At 46.3% G+C, this 12,500-nt stretch overlaps 1 protein-coding gene across 4 annotated transcripts in view; it reads left to right on the forward strand.

Annotated features, from left to right (window-relative positions):
- Positions 1–12,500, forward strand: part of SOGA1 (suppressor of glucose, autophagy associated 1) — a 104,797-nt gene that overhangs the window by 61,579 nt on the left and 30,718 nt on the right. For 2 of the 4 annotated variants that reach the window (XM_056548113.1, XM_056548115.1), the window contains exon 6: positions 9,039–9,170. The exons of 1 other annotated variant lie outside the window; for it this stretch is intronic. In XM_056548113.1, coding sequence (XP_056404088.1) covers positions 9,039–9,170 — 132 coding nt within the window. The remainder of the gene's footprint in view (positions 1–9,038; positions 9,171–12,500) is intronic. One more of the 4 variants, XM_056548114.1, reaches the window with a different exon arrangement.

Genomic DNA, 12,500 nt, shown 5'->3' on the forward strand with positions numbered 1-12,500 from the left:
TACTGTGTATATACTGATCCCATGGAGATAGCAGCAGCAGTATACAGATAGAGCTGGAGGGGAGGTAAATAACTACTATATATCTTGATCCAATAGAGATACCGCAGCAGTATACAAATAGAGCTGGCAGGGAGGGCTATAACTACTATATATCCTGATCCCATAGAGATAGCAGCAGTATACAGATCTTGGAGTGGAGGAGCTAGCGGGTGGCGATCTGGTGGGTGATGTCATTCTGTAGTTTACAGAAAGTAATTTGACCCAGGACTGACACCCTCTGACACACATTAAACAAAGTTTATTTTGTGAGCGTCAGCCTGGTGATCACATGACCCAGTTTCAGTAATAAAAATGTTTACATGGATACAGCTGTGCTGGAATAAAACAAATGGCGCTGAAGGACCAGTGATGGTGAGTGTGAATGATATCGGCAAAAAAAATAATATATATATTTCTATTCCCCAGTCGCCTTCCTTATTCCTCATTATCGTCTATTAATATCCCATTATTAAAAGGAATAAAACATTTTCGGAGGACACCGTAGAGTACGTTATCTTATATTATCTGGGGTTTTCCGCTAACCGGGCGTCTGGTATATTTGCCTTTTTGCGGCCGTCCCGGAGCTTTTCGTGTTTTATGATCAGAAGATTGAGGTTGTAATTGGTTTAGAGCAATAAACATGTACTGCAATAATAGTGTCTCAGCCCATTCGCTCAGACCCGTTGTGCCCTCTGGGGTGAAGTGGCGGCTGATCATTGTGCATTACACCCCGCAGCCTTTTTGTTCTTCAAGGCGTGAAAGATTAGCAGGACAAATGGCGCGGCTTGTATTAGATTAGGTAACGGAGGTGGGGGGTGGGCTCCTATTAGCACCGCCATAACCTGGGAATTAAAACTTGTGCTACCTATAGATTCTGCCTGAAAACAAAGGCGGGTAACGTCCTCCTAATAAAGGTTGTCTGTGTATAAAAAGCAATATTTCCCGACCAGTGTGCCTTCAGCTGTTGCAAAGCTACAACTCCCAGCATGCCCGGACAGCCGTTGGCTGTCCGGGCATGCTGGGAGTTGTAGTTTTGCAACAGCTGGAGGCACACTGGTTGGGAAACACTGAGATTGAGGATTACTATTTTCTTAGTGGACAACTAGCTCATGTAAGGACAGTATGTCCCCAGAATCATGTATGGCCAGAGCTCCATTCATTCCCTATGGGGCCTCCTAAAATTGCCAAGCTCTGAGCTTCATTCATTTGGGGGACTGTTGACCTCCAGTATCAGGACCCCCACCAATCAGCTAGGTAGGACTCTAAACGTGTCCCCCATCCACTACGCGGAGGTGGCCTCATTTCAGATGGGACCCTAACACTCATTTCACTCACCTCTGCTGGGCATATGGCCCCTGACTGGGTGACATGCAGGATCCACTGTCAATTTAAAAAAACCTCCTGTGAAACAGGGAGGGGTGCACGGCAATTTGTGGGGAGTGGCACCCTCTGTAGTCGCGCACCCATCCCTGTTTCTCAGGAGGTTTTTTAAATTGATAGAGGATCCTGCATGTCACCCAGTCAAGGGCCATATGCCCAGCAGAGGTGAGTGAAATGAGTGTTAGGGTTCCATCCGAAATGAGGCCACCTCCGCGTGGTGGATGGGGGACACGTTTTGATCAAAAAGTGCTTGAAGAGCCTCCATTTTTTGACCAAGAGTGCTGCTGCAACCTCCTTTCTTGTATACTCTGTATTTGCCATAGCAGCGTGCACCCGTGTATTAGGTAGCCGCCCCCTTGACCCAGCCCATTGGCTCCACCCTTTTACATGCCCCACCTTACTACAGGGGTGAGACATTAACAAACTAACCTCCTCCTCATGTAATCTAGGGATCGACCGATTATTGGTTTGGCCGATATCGGCCGATATTCACGATTTTAGACGTTATCGGCAATACCTTGCCGATAATCCGATAATGCCCCGTACCGCCCCCACACCGCGCACCGCCCAACACCGCACGCAAACACCCTACCCCCCCCCCCCCGCCGCTGCCTCATTGCCTCCCCTATCCCCGGTTATATAATTACCTGTTCCCGGGGTCTGGGGCCCACGCTACTTCTGGCTCCTGCTGCGTTACGCTGTGCACTGCGCAGCGCAATGACGAGTGACGTCCTCACGCGACGTCACCGTCAGTGAGCACAGTGACAGCGCAGGACGGGAGCCAGAAGTAGCGTGGACCCCGGGAACAGGTAATTATTAAACCGGAGATGGGGAAGGCAATGGGGCAGCGGCGGTAGGGGCGGCGTGCGGTGCGGGGTGGGGGGCAGTGGCGGTGGTTGGGAGGACCCCCGGACAGGCAGGGGGAGAGAAGCGGGTGGCGGCGGTCTCTGGCCCAGCAAAAGCCGCTGCAGTTCATTGATTTAAAGCAGGTGGAGAAATAGCCGATAACTTATACCGGAATATCGGTATAAGTTATCGGCTATCGGCCTGAAAGGCCACAGATTATCTGTATCGGCCCTAAAAAATCGATATTGGTCGATCCCTAATGTAATCACATTACTACTGGGGTGAGCGGTTGCTGTCAGTACCTGGAGACAGTGTGCAATAACTTTCTTCTAGTGGACAGAGCAACGCCCCCATCAAGAAGGTGCTCTAGGCGGCTGCCTATTTTGCCAATAGGCGGAGGCGGCCCTGCATTTAGGTATTCCCTAACCCAGCAATGGCAAACACACTGAGGCACATGGTGGCCACTTTTCTGGCACATAAGCCCAGGGTTGTCTTCGCTCCCCCGTCCGTAACATGGCGCCCTACGGAGGAGGAGCATGCAACATACACATCACCCCACCCCCTCCACTGCGCCTACGCTTCTTGCTTGAGCACAGTGCAGTGTGACGCTATGGTGGAAGCAGAGGGGCTTCACATGTTCCTTGTAGGATACAATGTTATGGATGGGGGAGCGGAGCTACATTTTACAGTGAATGAGACAACTGTCCCCCAAAGGAATGAAGCTCAGCACTTGGCAATTTTAAGAGGCCCCATAGGGAATGAATGGAGCTCTGGCCATACATGATTCTGGGGACATACTGTCCAGGCAGGGGGCAGGATAAGTAAGTGCCGTCAGTCCTACCTAGCCCCCTGTACTACCTACAGAGGTGGCAAACTACCTATGGAGGCGGTACTACATAAAGAGGGAAAACTACCTATGGAGGCGGTACTACATAAAGAGGGCAAACTACCTATGGAGGCGGTACTACATAAAGAGGGCAAACTACTTATGGAGGCGGTACTACATAAAGAGGGCAAACTACCTATGGAGGCAGTACTACATAAAGAGGGCAAACTACCTATGGGGGCGGTACTACATAAAGAGGGCAAAGTACCTATGGAGGCAGTACTACGTAAAGAGGGCAAAGTACCTATGGAGGCGATACTACATAAAGAGGGCAAAGTACCTATGGAGGCAGTACTACGTAAAGAGGGCAAAGTACCTATGGAGGCGATACTACATAAAGAGGGCAAACTACCTATGGGGGCGGTACTACTTAAAGAGGGCAAAGTACCTATGGGGGCGGAACTACTTAAAGAGGGCAAAGTACCTATGGAGGCGGTACTACATAAAGAGGGCAAAATACCTATGGGGGCGGTACTACGTAAAGAGGGCAAAGTACCTATGGAGGCGGAACTACATAAAGAGGGCAAACTACCTATGGGGCGGTACTACATAAAGTGGGCAAACTACCTATGGGGCGGTACTACATAAAGAGGGCAAACTACCTATGGGGCGGTACTACATAAAGAGGGCAAACTACCTATGGGGCGGTACTACATAAAGAGGGCAAACTACCTATGGGGGCGGTACTACATAAAGAGGGCAAACTACCTATGGGGGCGGTACTACATAAAGAGGGCAAACTACCTATGGGGGCGGTACTACATAAAGAGGGCAAACTACCTATGGAGGCGGTACTACATAAAGAGGGCAAACTACCTATGGAGGCGGTACTAAATAAAAAAAGCAAACTACCTATGGGGGCGGTACTACGTAAAGAGGGCAAAGTACCTATGGGGGCGGTACTACGTAAAGAGGGCAAAGTACCTATGGGGGCGGTACTACGTAAAGAGGGCAAAGTACCTATGGAGGCGGAACTACATAAAGAGGGCAAACTACCTATGGAGGCGGTACTACATAAAGAGGGCAAAATACCTATGGAGGCCGTACTACATAAAGAGGGCAAACTACCTATGGGGCGGTACTACATAAAGAGGGCAAACTACCTATTGGGGCGGTACTACATAAAGAGGGCAAACTACCTATGGGGGCGGTACTACATAAAGAGGGCAAACTACCTATGGAGGCGGTACTACGTAAAGAGGGCAAAGTACCTATGGAGGCCGTACTACATAAAGAGGGCAAACTACCTATGGGGCGGTACTACATAAAGAGGGCAAATTACCTATGGGGGCGGTACTACATAAAGAGGGCAAACTACCTATGGAGGCGGTACTACATAAAGAGGGCAAACTACCTATGGAGGCGGTACTACATAAAGAGGGCAAACTACCTATGGAGGCGGTACTACATAAAGAGGGCAAACTACCTATGGGGCGGTACTAAATAAAAAAGGCAAACTACCTATGGGGGCGGTACTACATAGAGAGGGCAAACTACCTATGGAGGCGGTACTACATAGAGAGGGCAAACTACCTATGGGGGCGGTACTACATAAAGAGGGCAAACTACCAATGGGGGCGGTACTACATAAAGAGGGCAAACTACCTATGGGGGCGGTACTACATAAAGAGGGCAAACTACCTATGGGGGCGGTACTACATAAAGAGGGCAAACTACCTATGGGGGCGGTACTACATAAAGAGGGCAAACTACCTATGGGGGCGGTACTACATAAAGAGGGCAAACTTGTTTAAAACCGATAATACATGTGGTGCAAGTCATGTGTTTTTTTTGTTTGAGGGGGGGGTATGAAGTAATGTGGACTTGGCGCATTTGGAATAGTAAATCCGCCTGTCTTTCTCCCAGGCCTTTTCTGTATAAAGATACTTTTAGCACCCAATATATGGACACAGTCTGCTGGGCTGATGCAGCCGCTGTAGTGCCATAAGGGGACGGCGTCACGATCACCGCACGCTGCCGATCCTCTCGATAACTTGGCCTCATGTTGTATTACTCTATAATATTTGTCTGCCACTTTTGCTACTCATTTGTACGTGCCACACAATGGCTTCATTACACCCCAGAGACCGTCTGCAAACCTTGGCCTGTATTTCGACACCATATTGTGTAAATCTCTCAGGCACATTGTGTGGTTCTGCGCTCGGCTGTTTGCACATGCAATTTTAATAGAACATATTGAAAACTTCACTCGCCATATTGAGTTTGTTGGAAGCCGCAAGGAGTGTATTCCTCTATGTGCAATGACAGATGTCTGCCTTTTTTTGTTCCCTCGCTGATCACTTTTGTGAAGGCAGCACAAGCTTATGGAGGTCCTCTTCTCATATCATGGAATACTGGAGTCTGAATGTTGGCATTCTGGTTTTAAAGGGGTACTCCAGGGAACTAAACCCAAAGCCTATCCTTTCTCTCTCGCCAACCTATTTAATATCATTCATTAGCTGTATAGAGCAGTTTCCCCCCTTTCACGTGGTATCTGCCCTGCACTGATGAGTCATGCTGCCTTTAGCTGGAATGTGTGTGCAGCTTTAGCCAATCAGACACTGTATCCCTCTTCTCACAGAGCAGGAGGGTGGGGGCTGCACTCAGAGAGGGAGCTGGACAACAGAGTTCAGGGCTGCAATGGCTGCTGGGACCTTTAGTATCATGCTGCAGGGTTAGGGAAGAATGGCAAAGAATATCAAGCAGCCAGAGAAGGCAACAGTGGACACAGGAGCCATGTATATCAGGCAGGAACATTCGCAGGGAATATATCCAGGTAGTGTGATGGCTTTGGAACACTTTTTTTTTAATTATTTTATTATTATATGTACTTCTTTGGAGCACCCCTTTAAACACAGAAGCTACTGCTGCAAAAGCCACATTGTAGATCTACTATGCACGTACAATGCATTCGGAAAGTTGTCCACCCCTTTCACTTTACCCTTTTATTTTGTTGCTCCTTGAGCTAAAATCTAGAAGACAAATTAAAGTTTCCCCATTGTTCTGCACTCAATACCCCATAATGACAAAGTGAAAACAGAATTTTAGAAATTTCTTTGCAATTTTTTTAAATATTCAGACCCTTTACTATGACGCACATTATTTAGCTGTAGCTCTTCTCATTTCTCTTAAAGGACATCTGCAGTAGAATACAACTTATCACCTATCCACAGGATAAGTGTCTTATCGTGGGGGGGTCTGACCGCTGGGACCCCCTGCGATCTCCTGCATGGGGTCACGGCTCTGCCGCAGCTCTCCCGTGCAGGAGGCGTGCCGGCCGCAGCGTGACTTTGCGGCCAACCCGCCTCCTCCATGTATCTCAATGGGAGAGGCGAGGAGGCAGCGTTCGTGCCTACCCACCTCTCCTATAGAACTGTATGGGGAGGGGGCGTACCGTCGGCCTCAGAGAGGTCGACGCTACGCGCATTAACCGCTCACATAGAGCGGGTCGCACCCCAGCGATCAGACACTTAGTTGTCTTTTTCTGCAGATGTCCTTTTAAAGGAGTACTCCGCTGCTCAGCGTTTGGAACAAACTGTTCCGAACGCTGGAACCGGTGCGGGGGGGGGGGGGGCGTGACACAATGAGGGGGCGGGGCTATGATGTCGCAGACTCCCGACTCCAGTGTTCGTAACAGTTCGTTCCAAACGCTGAGCAGTGGAGTACCCCTTTAATCATCTCTGAGATGTTTCTCCATCTTTATTGGAAAAGACTTGAAAAGTCGCAGTCCTGTCTATATAAGGCTGTGTTCACATGCTCAGATTTTTCATCAAAATAATTAAAAACAAAGCCTGGTACAGAGGACGTGCATAATTGAATGACTGAAAATTCACCAATTTTTAAATCTATTCTGGGTTTTGTATTTAAAAATTGAAATCCGAAGCCAGAATATGTGAAGACAGCCTAAGGTCTCACAGCTGACAATGCAGATCAGAGCAAAAACCAAACCATGAGGTGGGACAAACTGCTTGTAGAGCTCAGAGACAGGATTGGGTGGAGGCTCAGATCTGGAGGAGAGGACCAAAAAAAAAATTTGTGCTGCACTGAAAGTTCCCAAGAGCGCAGCGGCCTCCATAATGATTACATGTAAGTACAACGACCAAGGCTCTTCCTAGAGCTGCCGCCCCACCAAAATATTAAGAGGTGACCAATAACCCAATGGTCAATCTGGCCCCCCTTAATGTAAGTATGGGAGGGGGCGTGACGGCTGCCATGCCCCCTCGCATAGGCATTTAGGGGACGTGGCCTGACGCCACGAGAGGTTGTGACCGACCCCTGGAGTGTGCGCACAGCGTTCGGAACTAAATGTTCCAAATGCAGTCGGAACACAGCCCAGTACAGTACCCCTTTTAAATGAGCTCTGTTGGAGACCCCCACGGCTCAGGAGAACAGGCCAGGAGACCTAAAATGGAGCAGCGAGACAAAGACTGCTACAATGCTTGATGTGAACAGCAATGACGTGCACTTCTCCGATCTCGTTCTCCCGATCAGTAGGGTTCACCGCACTGAGACCCTGATCCATCAAAACTTTTGACCTGTCCCTGTAACATGTCAAAAAAATTTCAAAAGTGACATTTAAAGTAGTATTGGGTGTCTGTTGGTGCAGTCTCAGCTTCCATATTGTTCCGCTCTTTTTACAGTTTTTAGGCATTTCCATGTGTCGGGAACATTAGGACACAGTTTGCCACATTCCTGCCCATCTACTTTTTGTTACTATTAGAAACCATGGGGCTTTGCTATTCATATAAATGTGAATGATTATTTTTAAACAACTTGTAATGTGGAGGTGCCCTCATGTATTCGGTGTCTGACAGGTAGCAGGGAATTCAGTTAATAAATAGAGATGGCACTCACCAGGCTTGTCTGAACAGCATCCAACGTTTATTTCTTTGCGGTGTTGCAACATGCAGGCTCGGTACTTTGCATATCACAGCTGGCCTACGGACGTTTCACGCAAGGCCTTGACAAGCATAGAGAAATACATGAAACGTCTGTAGACCAGCTGTGTTGTGCAACCACAAAGAATAAATAGAGATGGCACTCACCAGGCTTGTCTGAACAGCGTCCAACATTTATTTCTTTGCGGTGTTGCAACATGCAGGCTCGGTACTTTGCACATCACAGCTGGCCTACGGACGTTTCACGCAAGGCCATAGGGAGTTACGTAAAACGGCCGTAGACCAGCTGGGTTGCGCAACCGCATAGAAATAAACATTGGACCCTGTTCAGACAAGCCTGGGGAGTGTGATCTCTAATATTTTTTTGCGGTTGCGCCACACAGCTGGTCTACTGCTGTTTCACGTTTTGAATTGCACCTAACTACCTTTCGTGGAGACTAGAGAACCCTAAATGGATTAAACTCTGTTTCCACCAGCACCTCAGTGAGGCTGTGTGAATGTTGGGCGCGCGCTCTGTATACCCAGAGTTCTACTATCCTGCATGATGCCAGACTTCAGAGCTAATCTTCCTCTACCTCCTGCTCCCTAAAACCTCGCTCCCTTGTTCACTGCATGGGCACCATAACCGGTGTTTGCACATCTTCTTCCCTTCTTTTTCTCTTCCTGTCTTTTTTCCCCTGACAACTCCCCAGCCCACGTGTCTACTCATTGCGTGTTTTCTTTTCCTCTCCACCTTGTCTTTCTCCTCCGTCGCCAAACTCTTCTTTCTTTTCCTCCTTTTTTTCATTATGTAATTTTTTTTCCTCCTTGTTCCATCGATTTTTGTTGTTTTCTTGTTTGAGACTCTTTTTATTTCATATTTTGTCTTTTTTTAATTTATTTATATTTTTTTAATTTATTTTTTTTGTTCTTTTTTTTTTTATTTTTTTTTTTACTCCTTCCCTTGGCCTTTCTCGTTCTGTTCTTCATTAACTTGCCCATGCATGCAGCAGCCTGAGTGTAGGAACTGTCGAGAGAAGGAGGCAACGCGATGGGAGAAGAGCGAAACCGATCTTAATATTGACCAGACCAAGGGCCATAAGAGCTATCAGCCTGAAGACAATGATTCCTACGCTGCAGAGGTAAGTCTGTGTTTATGTGATGAGATAGTGGCCATAGATCGCCCACTTGTTAATGGGGTACTCCACTGGAAAACACTTTTTTTATTTTTATTTTTTTAATCAACTGGTGGCAGAAAGTTAAGCAGATTTGCAAATTACTTCTATTAAAAAATCTTAATCCTTCCAGTACTTATCAGCTGCTATGTGCTCCACAGGAAGTTCTTTTCTTTTTTGAATTTCCTTTCTCTTTGTGACCACAGTGCTCTCTGCTGACACCTCTGTCCATTTTAGGAACTGTCCAGAGCAGGAGAGGTTTACTATGGGGATTTGCTCCTACTCTGGACAGTTCCTGACATGGACAGAGGTGTCAGCAGAGAGCACTGTGGTCAGACAGAAAAGAAATTAAAAAAGAAAAGAACTTCCTGTGGAGCTGATAAGTACTGGAAGGATTAAGATTTTTAAATAGAAATAATTTACAAATCTGTTTAACTTTCCGGCACCAGTTGTTTAAAACATTTTTTTTTTTTTTTACAGTGGAGTACCCCTTTAATGTTTCATACAATAAAATAGACTTTAATGAGTCGAAACCAATAGTTTTGTTACAGCTGAAGCAACAATAATCCACCTGCTTGTTGTCAGAATGGCCGCGGTGTTGGTCAAGGTGACTATAAATGCATTAATATCATGTTAGTTACTAAAAATGCAACGTAGATTCAAACAAACAGAGAATGGGGCTTTGTAGAGGAAATGCAAATTATACGGATCCTTCATCGCATTTTATTTTCAATAGTAGCACGTGTAAAGGGGTTCTCTGCTGTAAACAATCCCTGCATAGTTCCTGGACTTTAAAGGGGTACTCCGCCCCTAGACATCTTATCCCTTATCCAAAGGATAGCAGATAAGATGTCAGATCGCCGCGGTGCCGCTGCTGGGGACCCCCCGGGATCCCCGCTGCGGCACTGCCCTATCATTACAGCACAGAGCGAATTCGCTCTGTGCGTAATGACGGGCAATACAGGGGACGGGGCCGCGTGATGTCATGGCTCCGCCCCTTGTGACATCACGGCCCGTCCCCTTAATGCAAGTCTATGGCAGGGGGCGTGATGACCGCAATGCCCCCTCCCATAGACTTGTATTGAAAGGGGCGGTCCGTGACGTCACGAGGGGCGGAGCCGTGACGTAACAATGCTCCGGCCCCTGTATTGGGCGTCATTACGTGCAGAGCGAACTCGCTCTGTGCTGTAATGATAGCAGGGTGCTGCAGCGGGGATCCCGGGGCTCCCCAGCAGCGGCACTGCGGCGATCTGACATCTTATCTGACATCTTAGATGTCTAGGGGCGGAGTACCCCTTTAAAGGGGTACTCCCGTGGAAAACTTTATTTATTTTTTAAACTGGTGCCAGAAAGTTAAACATATTTGTAAATTACTTGTACTACAAAATCTTAATCCTTCCAGTACTTTTTAGGGGCTGTATACTACAGAGGAAATGCTTTTCTTTTTAGATTTCGTGATGCCATGACCACAGTGCTTTCTACTGACCTCTGGTGTCTATTTTAGGAACTGTCCAGAGCAACATATGTTTGCTACGGGGATTTTCTCCTGTTCTGCACAGTTCCTTAAATGGACAGCAGAGAGCACTGTGGTCATGACATCACGAAATCCAAAAAGAAATGCATTTCCTCTGTAGTATACAGCCCCTAATAAGTACTGGAAGGATTAAGATTTTTTTAATAGAAGTAATTTACAAATCTGTTTAACTTTCTGGCACCAGTTGATTTAAAAAAAAAAATAAAAAAAATAATAAGTTTTCCACCGGAGTACCCCTTTAAGCAGATCACAAGGTGCCCTGATCACTGGGATTCCCATGGGTGGGGGCGGGGGTATTGTTAAAAAAAAAAATGGCAGTAAGGGAATGTCCGCACAGAGAATCTCCGTGCGGACGCTGTGGGGCGCTGGTATAATATGAGACGGCACCTTCCTGTGCGGTCCTAGCGCTGGCGCTAGGACCGCACAGGAAGGTGCCGTCTCATAGACAGCTATGCATTCCTTGCGGACTCCGCACAAAGAATGAACATGTTCATTCTTTGTGCGGACACGGAGAATGGAATTTCCACGCCGTAAACATCTGGCACGGAAATGCTGTAGCGCTCCTTTGTAGCCGCTCCTTCAATCAGCTGACATACCCCAACCCTATCGGAATTGCCATCAATGCAAAGTCTCTGCAGATCCATTTTAAAAATGCAACTCTGGGGAAAAAAAACTTAAAGGGGTATTCCAGAAAAAAAACTTTTTTTTTTTTTTATATACATCAACTGGCTCCAGAAAGTTAAACAGATTTGTAAATTACTTCTATTAAAAAAAAATCTTAATCCTTCCAATAATTATCAGCTGCTGAAGTTGAGTTGTTCTTTTCTGTCTGGCAACAGTGCTCTCTGCTGACATCTCTGCTTGTCTCGGGAACTGCACAGAGTAGAAGAGGTTTGCTATGGGGATTTGCTTCTTCTCTGGACAGTACCCGAGACAGGTGTCATCAGAGAGCACTTAGACAGAAAAGGACAACTCAACTTCAGCAGCTCATAAGTACTGAAAGGATTAAGATTTTTAATAGAAGTCATTTACAAATCTGTTTAACTTTCTGGAACCAGTTAATATATAACAAAAAGTTTTTTTTCCTGGATAACCCCTTTAACTGATTAATAGCTATAAAATTGAGATATAGACCACCAATCAGGGCTGGGAAAGGTTAAAGGGGTACTCCGGTGGAAAACAGATTTTTTTTTTTTTTATTTATTTATTTTTTTTAATCAACTGGTGCCAGAAAGTTTTATACAGATTTGTAAATGACTTCTATTAAAAAATCTTAATCCTCCCAGTACTTTATAGCAGCTGTATGCTACTGAGGAAATTCTTTTCTTTTTGAATTTCTTTTTTGTCTTGTCCACAGTGCTCTCTGCTGACACCTGATGCCCGTATCAGAAACTGTCCAGAGCAGGAGAAAATCCCCATTGCAAACCTATGCTGCTCTGGACAGTTCCTGACAGGGACAGAGGTGTCAGCAGAGAGCACTGTGGACAAGACAAAAAAAAGAAATTCATAAAGTAAAGAATTTTTTTCTGTAGCATACAGCTGCTAATAGGTACTGTAAGGGTAAAGATTTTTTCATAGAAGTAATTTACAAATCTTTTTAACTTTGTGGCACCAGTTGATTTAAAAAAAAAAAAAAAAAAATGTTTTCCACCGGAGTACCCCTTTAATACAGAAGGGGTATCCTTCCTGGTGTCTGTAATCAGACGCCCTAGGCCTAAATGGTGTTATTGCCCTGTAGGTATGCCACTGGGCACAATTTACCC

The sequence above is a fragment of the Hyla sarda genome, chromosome 12 (genome assembly GCF_029499605.1).
Source record: "Hyla sarda isolate aHylSar1 chromosome 12, aHylSar1.hap1, whole genome shotgun sequence".
In the NCBI taxonomy this organism is placed as follows: domain Eukaryota; kingdom Metazoa; phylum Chordata; class Amphibia; order Anura; family Hylidae; genus Hyla; species Hyla sarda.